This window comes from Buteo buteo, chromosome 11 (genome assembly GCF_964188355.1).
Source record: "Buteo buteo chromosome 11, bButBut1.hap1.1, whole genome shotgun sequence".
NCBI lineage: Eukaryota > Metazoa > Chordata > Aves > Accipitriformes > Accipitridae > Buteo > Buteo buteo.
Window position 1 is genome coordinate 42,801,112 of NC_134181.1, and position 26,995 is coordinate 42,828,106.

At 57.1% G+C, this 26,995-nt stretch overlaps 2 protein-coding genes across 2 annotated transcripts; one reads left to right on the forward strand and one right to left on the reverse strand.

Annotated features, from left to right (window-relative positions):
* The first annotated feature begins 808 nt into the window (after positions 1-808).
* CABP7 (calcium binding protein 7) lies at positions 809-7,111 on the forward strand. Its single transcript, XM_075039657.1, has 5 exons — positions 809-917; positions 4,281-4,424; positions 6,001-6,113; positions 6,690-6,843; positions 6,984-7,111. Exons 1-5 carry the CDS (start codon positions 809-811, stop codon positions 7,109-7,111), a joined length of 648 nt encoding a protein of 215 aa, XP_074895758.1.
* A 6,126-nt stretch (positions 7,112-13,237) lies between these two features.
* On the reverse strand, positions 13,238-26,279 carry ZMAT5 (zinc finger matrin-type 5). The gene is made up of 5 exons (XM_075041889.1): positions 26,048-26,279; positions 24,217-24,279; positions 23,906-23,986; positions 17,102-17,213; positions 13,238-13,484 (listed from the first exon to the last, which is right to left on the reverse strand). The coding sequence occupies exons 1-5, from the start codon at positions 26,172-26,174 to the stop codon at positions 13,355-13,357; spliced, it is 513 nt and encodes a 170-aa protein (XP_074897990.1). The 5' UTR covers positions 26,175-26,279; the 3' UTR covers positions 13,238-13,354.
* Positions 26,280-26,995: the final 716 nt, after the last annotated feature.

Consider the following 26,995-nt stretch of genomic DNA (forward strand, 5'->3'; position numbering starts at 1 on the left):
GGGGGGGAGAGGCACCCTCTCCTCCGCCCCCAGCCCCATTTGCCGGGCGGGACCATTCAAAACCCGCCCCCCCCGGTGTCCCCCCCCTCCTTCCCCGGATTCCGCCGCCGCTTCCCCGGGGCCGCGGCCGAGGATGCTCCGTCTGCCGGCGGCGGCGGCGGCGGGGGGGGAGCGTGTTCCCGGCGGCGGGGGCTGAGCCAGCGGCGGGGAACCGAGCCCCGGCCCTTCCCGGGACACTTAGCGAGGAAGAAGAAGAGGAGGAGGAAGAGGAGGAAGAAGAAGAGGCCGCCCACGGCCTCGGCCCCGCCATGCCGGGCCCCACCGGGGAGCGTGGCCCGGCGGCAGCGGTTCCCCGGGGGCTGTGAACGACCCGGGGCCGGCGGAAGGTGGCGGGGGGGGGGGGGGGGAAGCCCCGGAGCGGCATGGCCAGCCCCGTCCCCCCCGCCGCCGCCGCCGCCGGGATTTAGCCGGTGCCTCCTGGATGCTCTCGTCTCCCGTCGCCACTTCGGGCGGGCATGTGCGCGGGGGAGAGGGGCCGCCGGCAGCGGACCCCCCCAGCGCCCTGACTCCACGGTGAGGGGCTCAGCCCGCCGGCCCCGTCCCGCCACCGGCCCCGGAGGACGGGGGAGAGAGTCCGCCCGCCCGCCCCGGCCCCGCTGGCCGGTGGGTGCCGGGCGGTGGGGGGGCGGCGGGGACCGGTTAACTTGGTTTTAGCCTACCCCGGCACCGGCTGGGGAACCCCCCCCCACCCCGCCTTCCGGAGGAGATTTGGGTTTAAACTTTGGCTTTTTTTGGGGAAGCCCCGAAGATGCCTTTCCACCCGGTGACGGCGGCTTTGATGTACCGGGGGATCTACACCATCCCCAACATCCTCGCCGAGCAGCACCCCGTGGAGATCCCCGAGGACGAGCTGGAGGGTGAGCGGGCTGGGGGGGTCGGGGGGGGCATCCCGTGTGGGGTGCTGGGTGCTCGGTGTGTCCCCCTCCCCGGTGGAAAGGTTGAAGGCGAGCGGGATGCGGCTGGATGGATGGATGGAGAGGAGGAGGAGGGGGGGAGGAAGGAAAGCGTGGGAGACAGCCGGGCAGCGGGAGAGGGGGGACACGGCGGGGGGGGGGGGTCCCGGGGTCCCGGTATGGCCGTTGTGACAATATGACACAGCAGGGACCGGCGGTGGCGGCGCGGGGTTGGACCCCCCCCCGTTCCCCGGCGTGGCGGGGCCACCCTCCCCGCTGTCATAATATGACAGTGGCTGGTGGCGCGGGGGGCCCCGGGGGTGGCTGTCACCCGTGTCACCCCCCCACACCCCCCCGGGTCACGGCAGCCCCACGCAGTCCCGGTGCCACCGGGCTCCGGCCGGGAGAAGCGGCCGCCGGGGCTCTGCCCACCCGTGAGATGAGCGGGGCCGGTCTCAGCTCGCTATCACCAGAATGGCTTTTTCCATCCCAAAAGTTTACCGGGGCGGCGGGACGGGCGCTGCTGCTACCCCGAGGCCGCGCCAGCTCGGGGTGTCCCTGGGGACCCCCACTCTGCTGGGCACGGGGGGGAAGGGGCTGCAGCACCCACGGACCCTGGCCCCCAGCACCGGCACCAGTACTGCAGGGGAAACTGAGGCACGGTGCGGCCCCACGCACGGCCCCGCTGTGCCTTCAGGAGAGGATAGAGGGGGCTCGGCATCAGGCCTGGAGCCCGTGGGGAGTCCCCGTGGGGAAACTGAGGCACAGAGCCCCAAGGCTGGCGGGGGGGCAGTGAGGGGCTTTGGCCCCAAAACTTGGCCTGAAGCCCCGAGCAGGCAGGGACATGGGCTCACACCGGGTGTGCGAGAGTGTGCGTGCATGTGCACAGCTCTGCAGGTTGTGTGCGTGTGCGCTTACGTGCCCCGTTACGGCCTCACTGCAGGGGTTGTGCGTGTGTGCACGCGTGTGTGCGCACGCACGCCTTCGCACGGCCCCACCGCGCGTGAGTGTGCGCTCACCCATTTTCATGCACACGCACAGCCCCGCTGCAGGGTGTCTGTGTGTGTGTGTGTGTGTTTACACACACGTAACATCACTGCAGCGCGTGTGTGCACATGTAGAGCCTGGCTGCAGGGTGTGTGCGCACATGTACAGCGTCAGAGCAGGACGGGTCCGTATGCACGGCCCTGCTGCAGAGAGAGTGTGTCTGTGGGTGTGTGTGTGTGCATGCACAAGTACAGCGTCGCTGCAGGGGGGAGATGTGCATGCACAAGTACATCACTGCACTGTGCCTCTCTGCGTGTGTGCACGCACAAGCACAGCATCGCTGCAACGTGGCTCGGCGTGTGCATGCACAAGCCCGTCGCTGCAAGGCGTTTGTGTGTGTGTGTGTGTGCACGCACAAATCCGGCATCGCTGCAACGTGGCCGTGCGGGCGTCCATGTGTGTGCACGCACGAGCGCATCACTGCAAGGCGTTGGTGCGCATGTGCACGCACAAGTACGGCGTCGCTGCAAGAATTATGTGTGCACAGCCTCACTGCAGTGCGTGTCTGTGTGTGTGCACACTCACCGCGTGTGTGTGCACGTGTGCCAGGGTGTTGGGGCGATGCACCCAGCCTCGTGCAGCACCGACGGGTGCTGATGGGTCCTGGGGTGCTCCCACCCCGGGGGTCCCCCCCAGCACCCCACCTGCGGCCGCATGCCCGCTGCGCCACGTGTGGATCGATGGCAGCGGCGGGAGCCCCAAGGTGACCCCACGAAGGCGTCAGATACCTGCACCGCTGCGGGGGGGGGCCGTGCTGCCACCCGGTCACCTTCCAGTTTGGGGGGACGTTCGTGACACCCAGCTGTCCTCCTGGCCCTGCAGCCGCCCCTCGGGGCTCCACATTGGGGTGAGAAGTTGCAGGGTGCAAATCACGGCAGGGTGCTGCTGGCTCGGCCGGAGAGGATCGGGGTGTCCTGGCTGGGGGGACACACAACCCGCTGGGACCCTGGTTTGGCCACTGTCGGGGTATGTCCTTGCCTTTCTCCCAACACCCTGAGACAGGAGATGGGGACCCCCACTTTGGGTGGTCTGGGATGAGCATCCTCGAAGGATGAGTTTTGGGGGTGCCCAGACAGGAGCGATGCTCCCCACGAGCACGGACGCGGGGAACCAGGAGCATTCCCCTGCCCAGGCAGGGATGCCAGCCATGGAAAAGCTCAGCCATCAGGCTGGCAGGCCAAAAAACCCCCAAACTCCCCCAAAACACCTCAGAAGATGTCACTGGTGGGCCATCAGCTAGGCAGGGACGGCCCCAAGTGCTGCGAATCGATAGCACAACCCTACACGGGTTTTTTTCGCCCCAAAACCCAAAGTTCTCAGCCCCTGTTTCTCCCACCCGGCTCCTCCAACACGAAGCCCTCCGGCAGCCGGCAAAGACCTGCACATTTCTGCTGCCTGGCACCGGCAGCTTTGCCACCTGGCAAAGGAAGAAGGCACCGACATCCCAGCCCGGCTTCCCAGTGTTCCTGATACAAATTCGCCTGGTCCCTTCTTTCCCATCAGCCTGGTTCCAGCTCTGCATGTCGGGGAGCATCAAAAAGGCAGAAAGTCCCCCCAAAAAGGAACAAAGCCCCGAGCACAGCAGGAGGCGGGATCGAGCTGATGGGCACTGTGAGGCTTTTGGGTGGGCTATAGCCACACGGCATGGCAAGCGCCGTGCCTCAGTTTCCCCGCTGCCCTCCGACCTCGGCGCAGCCTCTCCCTGCCACCCCGCAGGGATCTTCCCCCACATCCCAGGGGCTCATTTGGAGCCAGAAACCCCAAATCGTCCCACTTTCTCCCCCGCTCCATCCCATCTTCCTCTGCACGGGAGAGGGCTGAACACTGAAGCGACCCCGGCAAGAGTTGGTATTTTTTTGGCTGAAGCGTGGCACAGCTCTGGCACCCACCGTGTAACCCCGGGATGGGTATGAAGTCCCCAGGGTAAGACATGGGTGCTGGCACCCAGCACCCGGGGCGCAAGGATGCTCCCAGCTGGATGCTGCAGCAGTGTGGGGGTCTCCCTGCCTGGATCCCCCATCCTGGTGGGCATTCTGAGCTCAGGCATGTCCAAAGAAGGTGGTTTTGGGGCAGGATGCCGAGTTTTCAGCTGCGGGGGGGTGGCCAGGTGTTGGCAAGGGCAGGGTGGGTGCTGCAAGCAGGTGGCCGGAGTTGGAGCAAAGACCTTGGGGTCCGTTGGTGTCTCCTGGGGAGGTCAGACCCTTCTTGGGGAGGTTTTGGGGGGGGCACATGCTGCTGGAGACACCGTGTGTGTGACTCATCCCTGCTCCCCATCCACAGAGATCCGTGAAGCCTTCAAGGTGTTCGACCGGGATGGCAATGGCTTCATCTCCAAGCAGGAGCTGGGCACGGCCATGCGCTCCCTGGGCTACATGCCCAACGAGGTGGAGCTGGAAGTCATCATCCAGCGCCTCGACATGGACGGTAGGACCCCGGCATCCTGGGACGGGGACGGGAACGGGGACAGGGATGGGGACGGGGATAGGGATGGGACCCCCAGCACCCTCCCTTTGGTGAAGCACCTGATTTGTCCCATTTCCACCTCACTGGCTGGCGGCTGCCGGACCCGACGTGGGATGCAGGATGCAGGAGGACCTGATCCAGGCTCTGCCTCATGCCCAGAGCCTCCTGCTCATCCATCATCATCATCACCGCCACTGCAGCTTCGTTTAGGAGGATTTAACGATCCTGGAGCTTTTGCGGGTGGGAATGGCACCTCTCCCGGCTCGGCAAACCTGTGGGGACCGGGCTGCCGGGGCCAAATCCTGCACCCCAGGCCATGCCCTCCCCACTCAGCGGGCCGGGCTGGCCGTGTGCCTCCAGCACTGGCTGCCTCCATCGGCCTGTCCCTGTCGCTCCCGTGCTCATCGGGACCTTAAAGAGCTCGTTAATTTATTGGTTTCCTTTTTTCCCCCATTTAAAAGCCTTTCCGGCAGCGCTGCCAAGCCGCCGTTCCCTTCATTACTCATCGTTAGTGCTGGCCTGACAGCCCCGACACCAGCATCCGCCGCAGCCGCAGGATACGGCCAGCCCGGCGGCACCCTGCCCCTTGCCAGCAGCCCCCCCCGGGGTCACGGCCACCACGGGGGTCCCCAACTGGCACTGGGGTCCCCATTGGAATTAGGGTTCCAGCCGGTGTTTGGGGTTCTGGCTGGTGTTGAGGATCCCCAGCCAGCACCAGGGGGGCCCAGTCGACACTGGGGGTCCCCAGCTCACATTGGAGGTCCCCAGATGGCACTGGGGGGGTTCCTCAGCCAGCACTGGGGGTCCCTAGATGGCATTGAGGGTCCCAGCCAGCACCGGAGACCCCAAAATTTGTTGGAGGTCCTCACCCGGTGTTGGGGGTCCCCTGTTGGTTTTGGTGGTCCCCAGCCAGTATTGGGGTGTCTCCAGATAGCACTGGGGCATCCCCAGATGGCACTGGGGTCCTGGCTGGCACTGGGGACCCCAGCCCATGCTGGATATCCTGGCCAGTGTTGGGGGACCCCTAACTTTGCTGGGGGTCCCCAGCCAATGTCAGAGTCCCCACCTGGTTTTGGGGGTCCCTGGCCAGCTATAGGGTCCTGGCTGGTTTTGGGGGTCCCCAGCTAGTTTGGGGGTCCCTGGCTGGTGAATTCCTAGTGTCCAAGTTCCCATAATACCTGCTGCTGCTCTGGGCCATCGCAAGTGGATATTGGTGACTCCTGGGTGGGACGGGGGGCTCTGGGTGCTGCCTGAGCCCCCCCAAGTGCCATGCTCTGGAGCAGGGTCCCCCCAGGCTGTCCCAGAGCAGGGTGTCCCCAGGCAGCGCCAAGCCCGGGAGTGGGGTCCCCCCAAAAAACACCGAGGCTTGAAGTAGGACCCTCCCTGGGCTGCGCAGGAAGGGGAGCGGGACCTCTGAGCATTGCCGAGTCCAGGCAGGGTGTCCCCCCGCAAACAGCCCACGGGGACCCTCCTGGGGGGGTGGGGGGGTGTCACACATGCCCGGGCAAGGGGTGACGGCCACCTCTGTGTCCCACAGGCGATGGGCAAGTGGACTTTGAGGAGTTTGTGACGTTACTGGGGCCCAAGTTGTCCACCTCGGGCATCCCGGAGAAGTTCCACGGCACGGACTTCGACACCGTCTTCTGGAAGGTAAGGACCCCCACCTCCCACCCGGGGGGGGGCAGCACCCCCCGGCCCCGCACCGAGAGCACCGGGGGATGGCTCGGGGTTAGGGTCAGGGTTAGGGTCAAGGTCAGGGTTGGGGTCAGGGTCAAGGTTGGGATCGGGGTTAAGGTTAGGGTCAGGGTTAGAGTTGGTTTAAGGGTTAGGATAAGAGTTGGGGTCAGGGTTAGGATTAGAGTTGGTTTAAGGGTTAGGATTAGAGTTGGGGTCAGGGTTAGTTTTAGGATCAGGGTTAGGGTCAGGTTTAGGGTTGGGGTCAGGGTCAAGCTCAGGCTCCAGGTTAGGGTTAGCATCAGCAGCCTGAAGATTTTCTGTCCTTGCCATGGCACAGGGTGGCAGATGGTGCCAGCACCCACTGGGTGCCCCTTGCCGCTCTGCCGTGGGCTCGGCAAGACACCAGACACTTCCCTGGCCAAGAACGATGGGGGAATCCATCCAAAACGCAGCACCCAAGGGTGCCGGGGGACCCCACAGCATCACTGTGCCCCCCCCGATTGTGGGGGTCAGCCCCCACACCCGAGCCCCCCTGCCCGCTCCCCGCAGTGCGACATGCAGAAGCTGACGGTGGACGAGCTGAAGCGGCTGCTGTACGACACCTTCTGCGAGCACCTCTCCATGAAGGACATCGAGAACATCATCATGACGGAGGAGGAGAGCCACATGGGCACGGCCGAGGAGTGCCCCGTCGACGTAGAGAGTGAGTGCCAACCGGCCGGGGCTGCCAAATCCCACCACCAGCCCCGACGCCACGGGGATGGTACCTGCGGGACGGGGACGGGTGGGCTGGGTGTTTGGGATAACACCCCCCCTCTCTGGCTCTCTCCCCTCCTTCCCCAGCCTGCTCCAGCCAGCAGATCCGGCAGACCTGCGTGCGGAAGAGCCTCATCTGCGCCTTCGCCATCGCCTTCATCATCAGCGTGATGCTCATCGCCGCCAACCAGGTGCTGCGTAGCGGCATGAAGTAGCGGGACCACCCCGAGCGCCTGCCGCCGGCCACCGACGGGGAGCCACACGTATAGCGAGGAGTAGAGAGAGAGAGATATATATATCCATATTCAAATCAGACACGCAAACCTCCCCCTGGGAGGGGGGCAAACCCGAGGAGGGGAAAGACCCGTGCCGGGTCCCCGCTGTCCCGGTGCGACGCGACCGCATGGCTGTTTGCAGAACATGGAAACTTTGATAAAGACACACAAACACACACAAACCTTTCCCCCCCCCGTCCCCCTCGCCAGAAACAAAAACAAACCGTAAGTGCATGTAACGTGCATGGAGCCCCGTGTGCTGCCCCCACCCCGCGCCGGGGGCGGATTGCCCCCCCGGGCGTAGGATCCCGTCGGATGCACCGATACTAGCGTCTATAGCTCTATATTTATGATAAAAACCAAATCATCCCCTAAGCAATACACGCGCCTGAGATGGTTTCTAGAGGTGGGAGCGTTTGCATGGACTTGGCTGCCAAGGGCTGGATTTCACACCCCCCCCCCCCCCGCCCCGGCCCCGTGCCGTGCCTCAGTTTCCCCACCTGCCAGATGGGGGGACGATGCCGACCTCCTGCTTGATGCACTTTGAGCTGACCCCCCCCGGGAAGAGCCGGAGACACCCCGAGGCTGGGGAGCCCACGCCGGCTGGGGCCACCCACCCTGCACACCCCCCGAACCCCCCCAGCCTGTATGTAGCACCCACCTGGGCACCAGACTGGTTCGGATTTGGGGCCGTTTCTCATTCTTTGGAGTTGTTTTTGGGTTTGGGTTTGGTTTGTTTTTTTTTTTCTTCCTGGTTGGTTGTTTCTGATCTGAAATAAAACTGGGATTTCTGAAGTGCTCTGGGCTGCTGGGGCTCCTGGCGATTTGGGGGGGGGGGCACGTGGGGGGATGCGATGGGGCAGGGTGATGGGTGCCAGGTGGGTGTAGGGCCATGGGAGCACCCGTGGGTGCTGCTGAGCCGCTGCCAGTGTGTGGGCCAGTCCTGGCAAGGGAGGTGGGCAATGGCTGGGGGTCTGCGGCCCCCTCCCCAGCATTCTGGGGGGCTGGAGCACCCCCAAACCAGCTCCCACCCATGCCAGGGGGGGTTACACCCCCCGTGTCCTCCACCCTGGCCTGGCCATGGATCCTGCTCTTTCCCTGGGATCGGTGTGAGCACCAAGCAGTTTTATTCCACCCCCCCCATCTCCGTGCCCTGCTATTTTATGTCGGTTTTGATGTTTTATGGTGTTTGATGACCGGTTTAAGGCCATTTGCCTTACAAAGTGCCCTGGTGGGGAGAACACGCAGCATAAGTGCCTTCCCAAAAGTGCTTTCACCCGGCTCAACAGCAAATCCGGGGGAGCCAGGATTTGGTCCACGGCATGGGGGGCTCAGAGAGGTTCCGGGGGGGGTGTCACCGTCCCCAGGCTGGGCTGGGGATCCTGCCCCGAGGCTGGCACCCCTGTTACTCCTGATTTACGCCACGGTGGGGTCTGGCCCCGGGTGTAACCCCCCACCATGCTGAGCGATGCCGACCCACTGATGAAGACACGGCCGTGCTCATGCAAACCACCGTGGCAATCACGGATGCGTGTGCTCCGGGGGGGGCCCGTGCCCGCATAATGGATCACCCTCCCCGAGCCCCCAAATGATGCATTTTTAATGGCAAATAGATTAAAATAATAAATAAAAACAGGGCAAGCTCTTGGTGCTGGAAGCGTACTGGGCAAGGCTGCTGCCCCCGCCGCAGGCGGTGCTGGGGGGGTTCCCCCCTCCGGTGGGGAATGGGGCTGGAGGAGACCATCCCCACGGCGTCAGGGCTGGGGCAACCCCAGCCTTCATCTCCCTGGAGCCCTGTTTGATCCTCACATGGGGAAATCACATTTCCTTGCACCTGCTTGGGATTTCCCACCCGCCGGACGGGCCTCTCCAGCACCGAGGGGAGGGACACCCTGTTTTTGGGATGCCAGGAGGAATCGGCTGAGTTTTATTGATTTGGGGGTTGGGGTTTTTTTTTTTGATCTCATATAATTTATCAAACAAATTGAACCGAACGCCCAAATGAGAAATGAAAATGAGAAGTGCTCCACGGCAATGAAATCATTTCGGTTGCCTCACAAAGTGGGGGAGGCTCCGCGTCTGTAATGAAATTTCATCCATCTCCCCGCAGAAAGTTTTGATTTTTTATGAACTGGCATTTCCAAAGGAAGCCACGTGGCCTCGGAGATGCGTGTGTATATATATATGTATTTTTAACCAGCTCTATTATAGATGCTGTGAATAAACATAAGGGGGCCAAAAAGAAAAAGAGGACAATTTAATTTGCTAGAAAATACAATAGCATAAAAGAAAAATTAGATAAAAGGAATAATGTGATTCCCCCAAGCTCAGCATTTCAAAGCTGCTCAATTAATTTTAATGGGAATTGGGCAAACGGGTTTCTTCATGCAGGTTTGGAGATCGCAGCTCCCGATTCAGGCTGCAGGCAGGCAGAACGGGGTCCCGGCCATGTTCCCCACGCGCCGGCCTCGCACCGCTCTGCCGCAGCCGGGGACGGCTCATTGCGGCTGCTGCGAGACAGCGATGCTCCTCGCTAATTTAATTAAATGCTCGCTAGGAAAGGAAAAAAAAAATAAAAAAAATCTTACTATGCGAGTGCTGCAGCAGGAGGAGGGAAGGTGCCGGGGAGGTGTGGGAGGGAGAAGGACCCTCTGCGGGTGCTGCTGTCGGTCCCCGGCAGACAGAGCAAAACCACCGGGGTTTGCAGGGCTGAGATTGCCTTAGCACTAAGTGCTCTGGGATAGGAAGGGAAGAAGTTGATAAAGGTTATTTCTCTCTCTGGTGCTGCAAGCAGTGTGGGATGGTCTCAGCCCCGTCCCTGTCCCCTCTCCTCACCCTCATCCCTGTCCCCATCTGATCCCCATCCCCAATCCCATCCCTGTCCTCACCCCTGTTCCCATCCCCATTCCCATCCCTGTCCTGTCCTCACCCCTGTTCCCATCCCCATTCCCATCCCTGTCCCCCCACCAACTCCTCTCCCAGCAAGAGCTGCCAGAGGACACTGGGCAGAGCCCAGCGGGGCTGCGCCTTGGCAGGGGCCCAGGAGCTGCTCATTTCCTTAAAAGCTTCCCGATAAATTACTCCTGCTCTTGCTCTATAAAAGGCACTTTGGCTTGTGCCGCCACTAACGGGCCGCAGCTCCTCACCGCCCACCCCGGGACCTGCCGGGGATGCTGAGCCCCGTGGGGCTGTGCACATCCCTGCAGCATCCTTTGGGAGCCGGGTACCAGCCGTCCCCCCGGGGCTGCGTGGGAGCCAGGGAAGGAGCCGAGAGCCTTGTCCTGCTTCGGCGTCTCCCTCCCCGCCGTGCGGCTCTCTGCAAACTGCCTTTTTCCCTGGGTTAGCCCACACCGGCTGCGTCCCATCCCCAGCAGTGATACATGCCATCATTACATCTCCCGACACCACGCTGTAAAATACACCCCCATAAAAGCCTGTAATTTACAGGCTCCTACGAGTACCTGGGAGTTACACGGCTCCGTGAATACACAACACCCTGTGAGCGATGCTCCGCTCGGCCCCGACGGCCGGAGATGGCACACGCTGTTGCAGGAAAACCCGATTTTAATTAAACCCCCTCGCCAGCCCCTCTCAGCCTCCCCTGGACAGGCTGGTGCTTGGCAGGGAACGCTCCCGCTCTCGGCTTTCGGGCTTTATTGGGAGTTTCCGTATCACGAGCAGCTTGTCTCTTCGGGAGCGAGGAAGAGCACGGAAGGGCTGCGGCTGCGTTTGTGTTTTACACTGTAATTTTCATTTACAGTTGTTTTGCAGCTCGCCCAGGGAGCTGCCTGGTGCTCCAGCCTGCTCGGCCGGAGATGTGTTTCTCCACCAAATTTAAGATGGATCTGGAGAGCGGTTTCAGCGCTGAAAAGCCTGTGTGTGTTGGGTAAAGCACCACCTCCCGGACCAGCCGCTCTCCCAGAGATGCTCCAAAACACGCGGGGACCGTAACACACGGAGCAGGGACAGGACCTGGGGGCTGATGAAAGCGGGTCTTCAAACACAGGTGAGGAACCACAAAGTATTTTGACGGCTGACTGCGAAACAGCCGGCACAGGCTTCACCGCCGTCCTCAAAACGTCCGCGGGAGAGATGGGAGCCGGTGTTCTTTGATTTGCCTCTGCCGGCAGCGGCGGTGGCGGCAGCCGTGGCCTCGTTAGGAGGATGCCCGCGCACGTGGCCTGGCTGTCGCCGCTGCGACTCAGATTTGCAGCGAAGCCGTTTGTCACCCTTTGAAGTCAGCGGAGCGGTGGGGGGAGATGGGCTGAGCCCCCCCTCCGGCTCCCCGGAGCTCTCCCCCCCGCACCGTGCCGGGGGCACGGGGATGCACATCAAAGCGGGTTGGTGACAGCAGCCAAAGCTGCTCCGGCGATGGCTGAGAGAGGAGCCTGGCAGCTCACGTCCCCGCTCCAGAGCATCCCGCAGCCCCTTTGGGGTCTTGTTTTTCCCCCCATTTGGCCTCCTGCAGCTGTGCAACCTCTGCATTCAGGGCAGGGGTCCCCTTCCTCCGTGGGATGCTGATTTACCCCTAAATAGGCACCACACGGGTGCTCTCGTTTACCTGCACATGCCGGCTCCCACAAGAGGAGGTGAGGACGGGACATGGGGCTGATGCCGCATCCTCTGAGCCCAAGCTCTGGGCTCCCGCTCTCGAAAGGCCACCAAGCAGAGGGCTCAGCAGAGCAACGCAGTCACACCGGGAAAGATAAAAAAAAAATCACCCTTTAATTTGGCTTAAAGCTCAACCAGCCTCCGGCCGAGGCTGGTTTCCCCACTGCAGCGGGGCTCACGCAGCTCCACACCCAGCCACGCTGCGGTCGGATCCGGCCCCTGCTCGTGCCAAAGCCGTGTCCCAGGATGGGGTGTGCTTGGCCTGGCGGTTCCCAATGACCATCTGCCTGCACACCCCGAGGCAGGAGCTCTGCCCTGTCCCGGGCAGCCGAACACTGACGTGATCCAGGCGAGATTTGGCCAAAAGCAGCTGGCTCCTGCCTGCGCTCTTCATGAATCTGGACCCACTCCCTCCGTGCGTGGCCAAACCTGAAATGCACTGGCAGCGGGCGCAGCCGTCCTGGACAGACCTGCTGCTGGAGAGCCGCTCTCCCAGGACGCTGCTGGCCGGGATCCCCCGCGTACCCGGCAGCTCTGCGGTGAAGCCGAGCACCCACCCGCCTTCCCGAGAAAGCCAAGCCGAGGGCCTCGCTCATCCCTCCCTTTCCTGGTGAGGAGAGACAACTCTGTAAAGCTCTCACTGTGGCATCCACGTGGCTGGGCTGGGCTTGGCCATACCAAAGCTGCGACTTAAAAGCACCTCTGTAGTCTTCTCCAGGGCAGCGCTTCCAGAGCAATAAAGAGGAGAAGCTGGAGGTAGGCAGGCTGGTTTCCCCAGCCGCTGCACCTGGCTTTCGGCTCCCAGCGCAGCCCTGCAGTGAGCAGGAGAGCCATGGAGTCTCCCCTTGCCCCTTCCCAGCTCAAGCCCCCAGCGCTCGCGCCTGGCCAGCCAGCTCCCATAGAAGGGCATGACCCACGGAGGTATTTGCCCTGTTGGCACTCACCGTTTACTGTGTTTCTTGGAGAAGGAGAAACTTTGGGATATTTTTCGCTCCTTGCTTCTCACCTTCAGGCTGGTGGAAGCAGGAGCAGAGGGCTTATAGGAGCTCCCCAAGCTCTTCATTAGGAGCTCCGGCACCTGAACCGAAGCAGTTCTACACACTGAATTTAACAGAAGCAAACATAAACACTGGAGGCAATATTAAATATCCATTTTAAAAGCCTGGCTACACCTTCCTTCCCCGGCCTAGATCAGCTGCACAGAGCCCAGCCGCGGAGCTGGACTGAGAGCAGGCAGCGCAGGGCACAGCACAGACAGCAGTGGTCCGAGGGGACGGATCCTGCCCCGGGAAACGAGGGCTGTCCACTCCAGATGAGAGTGGGCAGTCCCTCCGCGTGGGGCTGGAGCTCTGCTGAGCGTAGATCCCCGTTCCAGTGGCAGGAAGACGACTGCCCGACCGGCTCAATCCACGGGAGGCTGACCAGGCGAGAAATAACATGACACACGCAGGCTGCAACGGGGGGGAAGGCTTTTATTGATATAAAAGTATATATAAATAATTCTGTCCCTTTCTTAGAGCAGGCGAGGGAGAAGTCCATCTCCAGCACAACCTCTGCGGGGGTCCCTGTGCCTCAGCCCCACTGCAGATTGGGGGGGACTGGCCACCCTCCAGGTGGGGGGGCCTGCAGGGATGGGGGCAGATCCTGCACTGGCGGCCAGCCCGGTGGATATTGGAAAGGCGCTGGTTTCTCAGGCAGAGCACTGCGGAGGTAAGGAGATAGAAGGGGCAGAGGTGAGATGCGGCCATCTCAGTTTGATAGCAAGGCCCTGCTTAGGGGCTGAGCTTCCCTGTGCCCCTTCTGTTAGCCCCTAAAAGAGAAGGGGTCCAGCAGAGGAGGGTTTTGGTTATCAACAAGCATGTATATTCACATGCGCCCACCCCCCCCCCCCTAAATCCAACAGCAGAACTGCTATATAACCACCCCCCAACCCATTCAAGCAGTTGGTGCTTGCTAAGGTAGTGCATGTCACTGAAAAATAAGGTGGGAGCACTAAGGTGAGGGGGTCTGCCGGGGGGGAGAGCAGGCGCAGCCCCCCGAGAGGGCTGGCAGCTGGTGGCAGGAGAGGCCCCGTGCTGGGAGCACGGCTGGCCCCATCCCCTCCCGCCCCCGGCCGCTCTCCACTCTTCACACAGCTGAGTTGTGAGAAGAACAAACAAAATTAGCAGATGTTTCTTTCCCAGCAGCCTGAATCCCAAGCCAGCTGCGCACTTCCCAAAGGACAAGGACCCCTCGGAAATGGAGAAACTGCCAAAACGATGGGGTGTTTTCACAGAAGCACCCTTCAGCAGAGGGAACAGGCTTCCTCCTCCACCTCACAGCTTGGGAAACACGTTGTCTCTGTCTCTCTCCCTCAAGTTTACTAGTTGGGGCCGCTGCAAACAACACACCTGACTGAAGAAGTGCAAAAGCAAGAAGCATTGCTCCCTTGTCTCCAGCTGAAGAAAGTGCTTGGCCGGGGCAGGTTTAAATTCATAGGAAACATACCTTTTCCATTAATTCCTGAGTGCAGGAAACTCATTTGTTCTTTAGCAGAAGCCCTGACAGCAGCGTTCCAGCTTCTCAGGCCTCTACCTCTGATCCTGATGAATCTTTTTAATTGTTATGCCAGAAGAAATCTAATCAAACTCCTTTACATAATGCTCCAGAGAAGCAGCACCCTCCTCTCCCTGCAGGGCCGACAATGTGGCTGAAAGCCAGCTACAGAAGTTGAGTGCAGTGGTTTTTAGGCAGCTAAGACAGAGCAAAGTCATTTGGTCTAATGCTTATCCCCTTGATGGGGATTCTTCAGAGCCGAGGATGAGACAAGACTGCTAGGACACACACGGGCAGGAATATTTTGTGTTACATCCAGGCACTGTCGCTCAGGCAGGCAGAGGAGCCCCCACAGCAGCAGTATGGTGGGGTGGGGAGCAGGGGAAGGCAGGCTGCAAGGTGGAACAGCACAGCTATCAACTAATGAGCTGTTCTGTGAGCAGCAGAACTAATCAATAGGGAAGATGCTGTCTGGGTATTCAATTCCCTGGGGTCTCATAAGATTCAAGTCCTATCAAAGGTTGACCTACAGCTGGAGCATTCAGAATGGCTGTCCCGTGTGGATTCTCTGGTGTCTAGCAAGGGTCAAGAGTATTTCCCTTCCGAAGGTGTAAATGGGATCCCTCTCCTCTACCCACTTCCACATTCATGAAACCTGTAGTATCTCAGTATCTTTGAGGCCTCAGACCCCTTTCTGATGGAAATCAGCAAGTGGCCTCCACGGCAGTTATGGCAGAAGCACACACTCACGTGCACTGACATGCTCCGTTTCCTTTGGAAATCAGCTTAAAAATCAATCATGCCCTGGCAGAGCTCCATTGCTAAGAGAACTACACGAACTCCTTCCAACTCCACCTCAGCTCTCCAGAAAGCAATGGCACAGCGTGACTTTGAAAATACGCATCAGGTGGAGGCTTCCAAATGAAGATTGTCCCCTTGAGCCCAGCCAGGTTGGGAGAGCAGCTACACAAACGATGGGTGGAAGGCAATGTGGCAACTCTCCATCCATGGGGCTAATTTAGGTGATGGTCAGAAATGGTGCTCAAGTTACTGCTACCCTTCAGCCAAGGCAGTACTTGGCCACAGGGCCACCTCTAGTCCAGCGTGGCATTTTCTTTGCACTGCGGTGTACTTGGAGACCACAGAAGGTGGTAGCTCCACCTGTGATTGCCTGCCAGGCATCCTGCTAAAAGCCCCCAGCAAGGCAGAGGCAGAAACTCAGCTACACTCGGAAGCTGAGGCTTAACACAGCAACAGATTCCCATCAGACTCTGGGAGATCATGCTTCCATCCCAGCTTGAATCCTTCCTATTCAGTGCTACCAGAGAAGATGGAGGTGGAGCTGGGTCTCTAGCATCTCATTTTGGAGATGACTGCCCTCGAGAGCACTTTCTCTTTGGTTTTGTGCAGACTAATGATCTTTACTGACATCACCAGCCAGGCAAAGCAGCCCCTGGGCAAGTTATCATCTAAACCCACAAATTCTCCAAAGCACCGTTAGACTCTGCCAGAGATTCTGCCATATTTCAGGGACCTCAAGGACTGCAGGAGGGAGAGGGAGCTCCTTGGCCTTAAAAGCATTTTCAGGAGGAACATGGACTCCCCAGGCACTAGGAGCACAGGGACCTGCCTAAGACAGGCCCTCTTCCCTGGCACCGCAAAACAACTTCTCTGGCAGACAAAGCAAAACACACAGTTGCTCGGAAGGGCAATGCTGGGGCTGGAGAGCACAAGGGGAGAAGAGAAATAAATGACAGGGACAGGCGTTGGCAAGGCCAGATAGAGGAAGAGAAGCTTTGAATAGCTGGTGTTTAGTTCCCATAGTAGATGGTTTCTGAGCCTGCAGGGACAGAGAGGCTGGGTAGAAAGCAACAATCCTAGAAATCCCAGGTCTTGTGCATATTTGGAGGCAGCAGGGATCAAGTAGTTATGAAGGTCTCGAAATTCCTCTAGGTATAGTGATGGCTATCTTCTGCAAGAGATCACCTACCCCAAGATCAAGGGATTCACGAGCAGGACAAACAAAATGGGACAAGTGAAACGTACAGGGGGTAGGAAGGTTACGGCAGCCAAGCTGATGGATGGAGCGAACAGAAAGCAACAAGCCCAGACAAGCACCAGAAGGAAGATCCTGCCTAGACCAAACACAGAGAGGACAGGAGCAAATGGAAAAAGAACAAAAGAGAGATTTGGCGCCTGCCCAAATGTCATCCAATTAAGCCTGCGGCAGTCAGGTGAGCAAGGAAACAGTAGGCACCGGCAGGTGCCCCGAATCTGAATGAACGCTGCGAGGAGGAGCTAATTCCACCCTCTCACTGGCAGGGACTGGCAGAGATGTGCAGACAGGGCAGGCAGAGGATGGGGAAGCTGTCAACAGATGAGACCAGGTTCCTGCCACTGAACTCTGGGTATTAATAACTCAGCACCGCGGTGGCACTGTCCTTCCAAGCATGTCTGTGTGCTCTGCAGAGAGCACAGAAGCACCCCTCTGCTTGCCTTCCCCAGGGAAGCAGCCACAGGCAGCAAGGCCTGGCTTGTCCCCCAGGCACATGAGGAGACACGTGCATGCATCTCTGATGCGGGCACCCAAGTCCGGATCAGGCGCGCAGTGCTGGCAGGCTGAGTGTTAAATGATAGCTCAGGGGGTCCCATCATGCTGGGGCCTCTGATCACCTGTGTCTTCTCCCATCCCACTCACTCCCCTCTTGTGGGTTCCCCCCTCTGCATCGTGTGGGCCAGAAGCAGCAGCCAGCCCTCATGCAGATGCTCCCCAGCCACCAGTACCTGTTACTCTGAGCTGCGCTCAGTCTCTTTGCTCTCTTCTCCAGCCAGTCCTCGATGGTCCCAGGCGGGATATCTGCTCCCTCCTGCCGCAGCTCCTTCGATCTCTGCTCCCCTGGTTGAGAGAGAGAGAGAGAGAGAGAGAGGGCTATCAGACCCTCACGCTGCAGTCCTTTCAGTCCATTAAACCCGCTGCTCATTACCCTGCATAGTTTCTTATGGTGGAGAGTTTGCAATTTGCCTGTGGCGGCCCCTCCTCCTCCTCCACTGTCCACCTGCCATCTGATGCTTGGCCTCCTCACTGGTGACAGCTCCAGCCAGACAGAGCCGGGAACAAGAACCAAGCCAGCGAGCACAGCGGCAGTTCAGGCACTTAACTGAGGGGAGTCTGACATCTCCCTCCAGGGTAGATCGTCCTCATCCTCGCCTGAAACAGCCTCTGCTGGCCCTAAGCCATTTCCAAAGATGTGTCCCTCCAACTGGCAGGACGGACTTTGCCACCTCTGCCCAGTTAGGTGGGAGTGACAGGGATGTCTGTCCGGATCGATGCAGACTTGGCAGGCCGCGACAGTCTGAAAGGTTCAGAGTGCGCATACAATCAGGAGACGGGATTTCAGAGATGCTGTCAGGTCTGTTCAAGGTGCATGCTGCGTGATGCATCCCCAGCCCCTGCAGAGACAGGGCAGGAGGTTGTCGCCCAGCCCTGCTCAGACTAGGTGCAAGATCAGAGCAGACCGCGGCGGCAGGAGGGAAGGGAACAAGTTCCTACGGTTTCTCATGCAAGTTAGGAACGAGCAAGGCAGTGCCAGTAGGAAAACTCTGCTGTCTACCAAGAGACAGGGCAGCCTGAGGTCCTTTCAGGCTTTCAACCTCTCTGTCACCCTGGGGGGGGTTGCGTGGGGCAGATGCCTGCAGGCACCCTGTCCTGCAGCACTGTCCTCTCTGGGAAGAAGGGCACAGAGCCAGCAGGACAGCCCAGCACTCACCAGTCCCTCCCACTGGGCAGAAATCCGCAGCTGCCCGGTTAGCAAAGCTCCCTGGTCTGCCCTTGGCACCAGTGACAAAGCAGGAAGGGAAGCTAGCGGAGAACAGGGTCTAGCACGAGTCCTTGACACGAACGACACAGTCATACTCCTGACAGCACGTCAGGCAGAGCGGGCTGAGAGGATGCTCAGAGCTATTAGATCTCCAGTCTCATGGAAAGTTCCCACCTAACAGAAAAGGGAATGTGATACTCTGAAAAACAAACACTGGTATTAATAAAAAGGAAGCCAAGGCAGCTGCGTGCCATTCCCCTTTGCCTCGCTCAACAAGCCCTCCAGGGACAAGTGCTCTGAGGGAACCCTGATCCCACTTGGAGATCAACCTGCCAGCGGTCCCACCCCAGCAGCAGCCACCTGCAGCCGTGCCCACCAGGAGCCTGCTCCACACCTACCCGCCATATGTCACACGTTTAAGGAAAATATTATACGTTTCCAGACAGGGTGTGAAATTAATATTGCTTGGGCAGAGTGAAGGATCACTTCATCCTAGTGGTGGCAACCAATTATTCATCTGCCTGTTGAATATTAATAAGGATGGCAGAAATGTGCTACACAATGAGCAGCCGGAGATGGATAATTTGTCATCCAGCCTTTTCATCTGCTGCTGCTGGGAGGGGTGACGATGTACTCACTGCCACCACAAAGACAGCCTGCTGTGGTCCTGATGTCGAGGTGCTGCTCTGCAACCCAGCGATAAGGATATGGTTGGAGACAGGACTGTTCAAATCTCCTACAGTTATTCCGAAGGAGCAAAGCCCCAGCAGAGCTATTCGGGGTCAGCCCAACAGCCTGGCCAGCTGAGGGCACTGGGGAGGCAAGAAGCTCAGTCTGGTGAGTTAGGCACTGCTTTAGACTCAGGATATCTGAATTCAACTCCCAGGTTAGACTTCCCTGGCAACCTGGACCACAGCCACCGTATTTCCCTTTGATCCAGGTTTCTCCACCTGTTGAGTGCCTGGGCACATCCCACCTCAGCAAGGGGAAAAGCAGTGGTTGTGAGAGGTTTCGATGAGGCGAGGAAGAAAATCAGAGAGAAACCTCTCCCACCTCTACCTACCACCAAGATTTCCTTTTTATCCCACTCCCAGCCCCAACACAGAACAGAACAAAAACTGCCAAATCCTCTCTGCTTAGAGCAGGGAACCCCAAGGCCACTGCCCCAAAGTGCCACAGCAGGAACTGGTGGGAGCCCAGGGACTCGAGCAGCCACAACACACTGTCTTGTCCAGAAAAGCTCACTGGCTGCTGTGGAATGACTCCAGACTCACGCTGGCCTAAATGATGCCCCAGGTGTCCAGATTAGAAAGACATCCAGCTGGCTCCCCGTTCATGCAGCTCCATGGGTTACTGCTCTAAAGCACTCCAACCCTCAGGCTGAGAAATAAGGCAGCAGGTACGGGCAACTGTCTGACTCTGTCCACCTTGATGCACGCCCATGAAAAAGGCAAATCTTTCGTCTCATCTTCCTCTGAAGCACACACATCCCATCCAGGGACCACCAAAACCACCGTGAGATAGGAAATACCCCCTGAATGTCAACAGGTATTCCAAGATGTAACTCTGAAACACAGTTACCAGCCCTTACTCCTCATACATGGTCGTGCAGCCAGCCAGACTGCAGCAGCAAGACAGGTGTGAAGGTGCTTTCTCCCCCCGCTTCTCACTGGGGTGTTTGCTTCAAAGTCTAATTACAGCCAATTAAAAGAGCATCTGTAGTCATGAAGTGCCTCTCTAATGATGCCAGAGTGGGAGTCCAGATTTATCTTCTCTCCCCATGCAACTTTTAGCATGAGTTTTCTTCCCGAATGAGGCACCACTGTATGCGAGATGCCACCACCAGTACCAAGCAGGTCACCCAGCAAAGAGATTTACATGTAATCCTTCAGCTCCCTCCCTGGGCCAGAAGATGTGTCAGTCCAAACTCCTCCAGAGCACATGAACAGCAGCAGACTGCGGCTGAAAGATGAGGTTGATGAGGCCCTGCAACACGAGCAGCTTAAGAAGTTACTGCCCTGCAGCCAAGAAGTGGCAGCCGACTGTGAGAGTGCTCCTTCTCCTGCTCATCACTAAGTTAAACTGGTTGACTACAGCCACCCCCAGCAGGGTCACTCATATTCTTTCAGTCGTATGGATATATTGCAAACACTCACCCAAGTGTGCCCTTACTCGCCCCTTGCAGCTCTGGCTAACTGGAGCTCACACGAGAGGCTGGGTTGTGTCAATACTACCAGCAGAAGTAACACAGGTTAGCAGGGAGCCAATAACTTTAACCAAGATGGCAATTTGACAGTGACTTTTCCTGACATGACTATACTTAAAATGACAGCCTGGAAGTGTCTCGCTGATGAATGATGCAGCAGATGCAGAAGGCCAATGCTTTGATGCGGTAACAGCTGGGAATATGCCTCTCTCCCTGCTGAAGGTGGAAACTGTTGCTTCTTGATGAGTATATTCTACAGGGTGCAGAAACGCTGAAGCCAAACTAGGACAAGCTCTAAGCTGTTACAGAACAGCGAATCGTCCAGAAATTTTCCTGCTTCACCCACAAGACTAACACAAACAACAGGGTGAATTCCCTCCATTAAAAAGTCCAAATGTTAAGAATAATGTAATGTTTCCTTTGGCTGTAATAAAAATGCATCATTAGCAAGGGGAGCTCACTGACACAGAACTACCAACACCAAAGACTTAACAGGGATTCAGGGATAGGTTCAATATTTACATGAGAAAGTAAGTGCCGTCACTGTTTGGCAGTGTTAAAAAAAAGTCAGAAAAGGCTTTGCTGTGGTTTAGGATGCAAGCCCACCCCTGAACACGGGTTAGTGGGCTACACCACCTCGCTACAGGATTTCTTTGCACCCTTTTCTGAAGCATCTGCCCCTGGACAAGGGGAGACACGGGTTCAACGCAGTCTGACAGCTCCTCTGCTTCTACGCCCATGCACCAGAGCTGAGGAAAGCTAAGTTAAGCAGCACTGTGCACTTACCAAGAGACTGTCCATCCACTTCTACCCCATCAGAGGCAGAAGGTGGTCATCTGCAGCATGGTCACACAAGGCTCTGCACAAAATGGTGAGAGGGCTCTGGAGCTTCCAGCATCTCAGCTCATCTCAAATCCCCGACTATCCCAGGCTGCAAGGCTGTCAAAATCTCCCAGACGCTGCAGGTTCAGACGGGAAATCTCTGAGGACACTGACAAGTCAGTAAGAGGCAGCCTGATCTAGACCACCGCTCTAACCTGTACTGTATCATCTCACCGCCTGTGGCCTGCGATCCCTCATAGCACACAAACGCCAGGACTAGGTGCTAATGCATACAGGGACATTACTGATGGAGGCACCTGACGGACATGCTACGAGGATCAGGTCTCCTGCATGACTAATGCAACCTGCAGTCCAACCTGCCATCACACAAGCTTGCCTTCAACTCTGCCCTAAGCCTGCCATCTGAGACACTGATGCTTCAGTGGCCTAAGGAGTGGTGAAACATCCCCATGACGCACCGAATGGCAGCTTGGCTTTTGCAGCTGTTCTTCCATCCAGTCTACCGTGTTATGGGCTGCACCTTTTCTCCACCAAGTCCTGCTGAGCTCTTCCCTCCATCAAATCCCTCCAAGCTCTCTACGGGCTCAACTGATCAGATTTAGAGGTCTGCGTCATGCTCAGCCTGCTCGCTTGGCTCACACGGGATTTCCATGGAGTAACACCACAAGAGGTGAGCAGGATTTAACTCTACAACCAGGCATTCATGCTAGAGCAGCACAGCCAAGGACAAGGCACCCTGCTGTCCCCTGGCCATCACTCCTTGAAGTCTAATTGTTTAATTAAATGTTTGACTTGGTAATACAAATGCAAGGTTTCCAAGTAATCTCCCAGGAATCAGCTCTCTCACTAGCCAATTCTCCACTTACACCTGACCCATTTGACAGAAGTCAATATTCAATAACAAGTGTAATTGGCAAAGAAACCTGCCCAAGCGCAGAGGAGCTTGCCAGCCTTCCCCTGCAGCTCCGCTCTGCTCCAAAGAGCTTTCACTTTCCCTGCAATAAACAGCCTTCAATGACTGGAAACGCTACAGGTTCCTGCAAATAGGCTGACATCCTATGCCACCTCTCGGGAGCCCAGCACTTAAACCCTGCAGCAGAGAAGGGTCGAGGAGAGGTTCTGGGCTAGCAGCGGGGAAGAGGAGCGCAACTGCCAGCCTGGCACTGCCGCTCCAAGAAGGGCTGGCTGGAGTGCTCTGTCTCCTGCGCAGCCCGACGAGATAGGTTTTATTGACTGCCAGTGTTGTTCAGCAATTGATTCACAGAGTCGCCTCAGGGACTCACAGACTGACTCAGCAACAGCAAGGACTGGAATAGCTCTGTAGTGCCTGCCTTCCTCCTGCTCCCCAGGTTCACCAGAGCCCTGCCTCCCCAAATCTGATCCCTCGAAAGGCTAGGAGAGTCTCTACCCCATGCACACCCCAAATCTCATATGTATGCACGCGCGCACACACACACACACACACACACACACACACTCGCTTTCAACACTTAAGCCTGTGTTTGCCAGACTATTGGCAAAACAACAGTTGGCTTCAGCTAGCAGTGTGGGCACAAGATCTGCTCAGAAGTTGGGCTGCATTAGGAAGAGCACTGCCAACAGGTTGACGAAGCGATCCTTCCTCTCTGCTCTGCACTGGTGAGGCCATGTCTGGGTGCTGTGTCCAGTGCTGGGCTCCCCAGTACCACAGAGACAGGGACATACTGGAGGGAGTCCAGCAAAGGCAAGAGACAATGGGCACAAACCAAAATACAGGAATTTCAATTGAAATATTAAAAAAACCCCAACAACAAAACCCCATTTTTATTGCAAACATGGTCAAACACCGGAACAGATTGCCCACAGAGGTTGTAGAGTCTCCAGTCTTGGAGATATTCAAACTAGAACTGGACGTGGTCCTGAGAAGCCTGCTCTAGCTTACCCTGCTTTGAGCAGGGTAGGGTTGGGACTAGACCATCTCCAGTGGAGACCTCAACCATTCTATAAGTTCTCACCAACACCTCACTCACATTTTCTCGAGCCACCAAAGCAACGAATCCTATAGAGAAGACAGAGCTACCACCCCTTTTAGGGCAAGGAGGTGGTACTCTCAGAATGAAAAAGTTCAAAAGTGCTCTGGAGAGTCACAGCAGGGGAGCAGCTGCCACTCATCCTCTGCCCAAACTTCAGTTCCACCCAAGGCCATGTGAGCAGAGGCTACTTCTGGATCCAAGACCCCATGTCCTCTCCTCAGAACAACCCAACTGACAGCAGGCTAGCTCTTCCCAAGAGCGGAAGCAGCAGCTCCCTGGTAATAGTAGAGAGCTGGGGGGAAATAAAATCCATAAATTTAAGGGGAAGTGATGTACCAGTGCCCTCTGCTGCTGATTGTTTTTATTCCCTGACTGAAAAAAACCCCCAGGGCTTGGAAAGCCCACTCTTCTGCTTCAGATGCTTGCTGCTAAGTAGTAACAGCATTGCTCAACTCTAGGTTTGTGCCTGTGCCAGCAGATCAAGAGCAGAAAGCATATGAAAAACTGCAGCACTTACAGCCACGCTACAGGCTCACATAGCACCGAGAGGCAGGCGGGAGGGATCCACGCTTGGCTTGCTGCGTACAGGCAGCACAAGACTGCAGGCTCTTGCTGCACAGCCCCTCACGTGCCCCTTTGCAGCCCACACCCCCTGCAGCAACTCCTCCTCCTCAGAGACCCCTGGATGTTTTCTTGTTCGAGGACTCACCTTGAACCTGGGCACTCAGCTTTTCCAGGTCCTGCTCTGTCATGTGGGAAAATCTGCAGTTGGACCCAAAATCACACTGTCCTGGAACAAAAGCCATGGAACTCCATGAGAGCTGCACACACAAGGTCCTCCCTTGTGTAAGTGCATGCAAATCCAAGATCCATTACACCTGCGTGCCAGACACACAGGCTCAAGCCCTTCACTCCCTCCAAGACAAGCACACATACCAGGGCTCTCCAGAACAGCCTTGGGCTGTCCCATGAAGGAGCTACTGGAGCTCAGGCAGTTATTTCTACCTCAGAAGAACTCACCTGTTTGCAGAAACTTCCGACAAGGTTTCTTGGTTTGCTCCTCTTGCAGGATAGCAGCAGCATCTAGGGGAGACAAAAGACAAAACAGGGTAAAGATCTCTTGCACAGCAATACCCCATCATATCATGGTCCCAAACAGGTCAGTTGCCTAGTGGGAAGCCATTTTACATGACAACCAGGAACTTAAGCCACAGACAAATTGACAGTTAACAGTCCCTGTTTGCACCCGTGGCTTCAGCTTTTCACTGGCTTGCAAATATCACCTTCTTTGCTTTCTGCTTCATCCTTTCTCCCCATGGCAGTAGGGGAAAAGAAGCATGACAGAAAAGCAAGGCCTCTGCAGTGCTTCTGCGCAGCAGAGAAAGACCAGGCAGACTCACAGAGCTCTCAGAAAAGCTCTGTGTGAGGCCTCATAGAACCCTGTGCTGAGCTTCCAGTGGACACCACTGAAACAGTCATTCACCTCCCAGAGACGTCCTGGGGAAAACAAGCCCCAAAGATACAGCAGCTCCCACAGATTGTAGAAGAACTTGCACTGGGTGATGCCAGGCCACAGAGTTTGGAGACAAGAGGAGACGAACCCCCTAATCAGGGATGGGATGAGGAATTTTATCAATCAGAGGAAAATCAAGGGTTACAGCCTGGTGAGAAGACAAGTCCTAGGTAATGTGCCTCACTATCCCTGACCCAGCTAGAACTGGGCTGGGGCTGTTGGTCCTCCACACTTGACCACTACAGAGAACCTTCCCAGCTTCCACATACAGTTAAGCAGACAGCACAGCCACCCAGAGTTCTGCAGGGTATTTCTCACCTAGCTAGCCATGGGACAAACACAGCCTGCAAGTCCTGATCCTGAGGAACCAGAAGGAAGCAGAGGAACATACAGGCAACGGTTTCACAATCAGTTTAACTCAAACTAACTCTTTGCTACTGCCAAAATACACAGTCCTGCTCTCTCTCTCAGACCCTGGACACACATTCCCACCATATTCCTCAGGCTGGCACTAAGACACATGTAACTGCATGGTGAGTCAGGTCAGAGTGCCGAGCTGGGTGAGAAGAGTCCTGTTAAACAGGCAGAGGATGCAGGGCTTTACTCCAGCATGTCCTGACACAGCCTCCAGCCCCAGAATTCCAATTCCTCCTCTGCTAAAACCTAAATGCACCTAGCTCTCCTCCTCTGCTAGCCCACTTGGCTAAGATAGGTTTGAGCATACCAGTGCTTTAAGCAGCTTTCCCAGCCCTTTCACCCTTCTGGGATCTCCAGTCAAGCAGTCACATCCTCAGCCTCTCCCACGGCCACTCTCAGAACCGACATCTCCACCCAGTGCAGAGAACTGCTGCCAGCTTCCCACCTGTTCACACCACACATGTGTACAGCCTGCCCTCCAGCCCACTTTCTCCACATACACACCCATATTCCTTGCTCCTCGCATGAAGAGATCAACTCTGGTTTGCAGAAGGCACCTAAGTCACCTTCAGAAACTGTAGCTCACTTTGTTCTCCCAGGTCTCCTGTCTCAGGTTTGCTCATGATGCCAAGAGAGCTTTATCTGCAACTCCTGTTCTCAGAAACAACCTCCCTATCTCTTCCAGCTCATTTCAAGTCCCAGCTGACGTTTACAGTTTCCCCTTCCCACATCCAGACACATGAGGGTTTTTGCCCCTGAGACAGCTTGACAGCAACAGTATCAAGTCCGCAATTCACTAGCGCAGACAATCTCAATATAAATCACCAGTGTTGATTTATTCTACCTATTCCCCCCCACCCCACCTCATCCATCACCTCCCCAGTCCCAGAAAGGGAGTGGCAGACAGTTGGTAGTACCCACCTCGGAATAAGTCGTACCAGACTCTCTTAGCCCTGAGATGCTGCACTCCATTGAGGTGTTTCTTCCTGTTGTGAAGGTTGTCCTGAAAAGACCTGTCACAGTAGTCACAGAAGTATCTTTTCCCCATCTCTCTTCTGGCAGAGCAGATCACCGTGGCCTGGGAACCATCATACAGATCCTCGGCGCCCAGCCATGCCTGCCCTGGGGATGGAGGATCCAAGATTTACAGCACCTGCTTCCAAAGGAGAAGAATTCAAATCATTTAGGGTTGGCAGACAGGGAAAGAGGTGAGACCTAATAGTATATATTCTTGTCCATCAGAGACTGGTGAGGCAGCATCTGCTGCATGTACATGGTAGAACAGGCTCAGATCTGCATTGCTTACCTCTGTTACCCAAAGCAACAACACCTCTGCTGAAAGAATTCTCCTTCCCTTAGTCTGCTGGAGTTCAGGTCACACAAAGCAGAGACCCCAGAGAGCCAATGGCTCCCAGCCACCACCTGTACCAGGGAAGGTGCAGCAGAAACCATCCAACGTGCAATCAGGAGGAGCTAGAGTTCCATGCCACAGCCTCCACCCGGGGCCCCAGGACTTTAACCCCATACTACAGACAACCTCCACAAGCTGCCACGCAAGAGGAAGGAAATTCCCCCGTGTCCATCTCTACAAGGTAAGGAAGAAACCCAGCAACTCCTCAAAGATGAAAAAAAAGCTGATCTCACCTGTGCTGCAAGTGAGAAGCTGCATTACAAGCACTGAAGGACATAACATTTTGTTCAGTTCACCTAGACATCTATTTACTCCTTTACATCAAGAACTGCTCTCCTCATTCTCCCCAGCCTATGGCAGCAAGATGTGTCTGCTTCACCAAGTACAGCACTTCCAATAACTGAGATCACAACAGCCTTACAGCCAGGAGGAAAGAACCCCCAACTCCACAGCCACTG

What these genes read in the sequence shown, in the direction of transcription:
- ZMAT5 (XM_075041889.1), bottom strand. Translation starts at nt 26,174, where the DNA reads ATGGGGAAAAGATACTTCTGTGACTACTGTGACAGGTCTTTTCAGGAC. An exon ending in CTGGTACGACTTATTCCGAG is followed by an intron (nt 24,280 to 26,047) that starts GTGGGTACTACC and finishes TGTCTCCCCTAG; the next exon opens with ATGCTGCTGCTATCCTGCAA. An exon ending in AGCGCAGCTCAGAGTAACAG is followed by an intron (nt 13,485 to 17,101) that starts GTACTGGTGGCT and finishes TTACCTCCGCAG; the next exon opens with TGCTCTGCCTGAGAAACCAG.
- CABP7 (XM_075039657.1), top strand. Translation starts at nt 809, where the DNA reads ATGCCTTTCCACCCGGTGACGGCGGCTTTGATGTACCGGGGGATCTAC. An exon ending in CCAGCGCCTCGACATGGACG is followed by an intron (nt 4,425 to 6,000) that starts GTAGGACCCCGG and finishes TGTGTCCCACAG; the next exon opens with GCGATGGGCAAGTGGACTTT. An exon ending in TCGACACCGTCTTCTGGAAG is followed by an intron (nt 6,114 to 6,689) that starts GTAAGGACCCCC and finishes CGCTCCCCGCAG; the next exon opens with TGCGACATGCAGAAGCTGAC.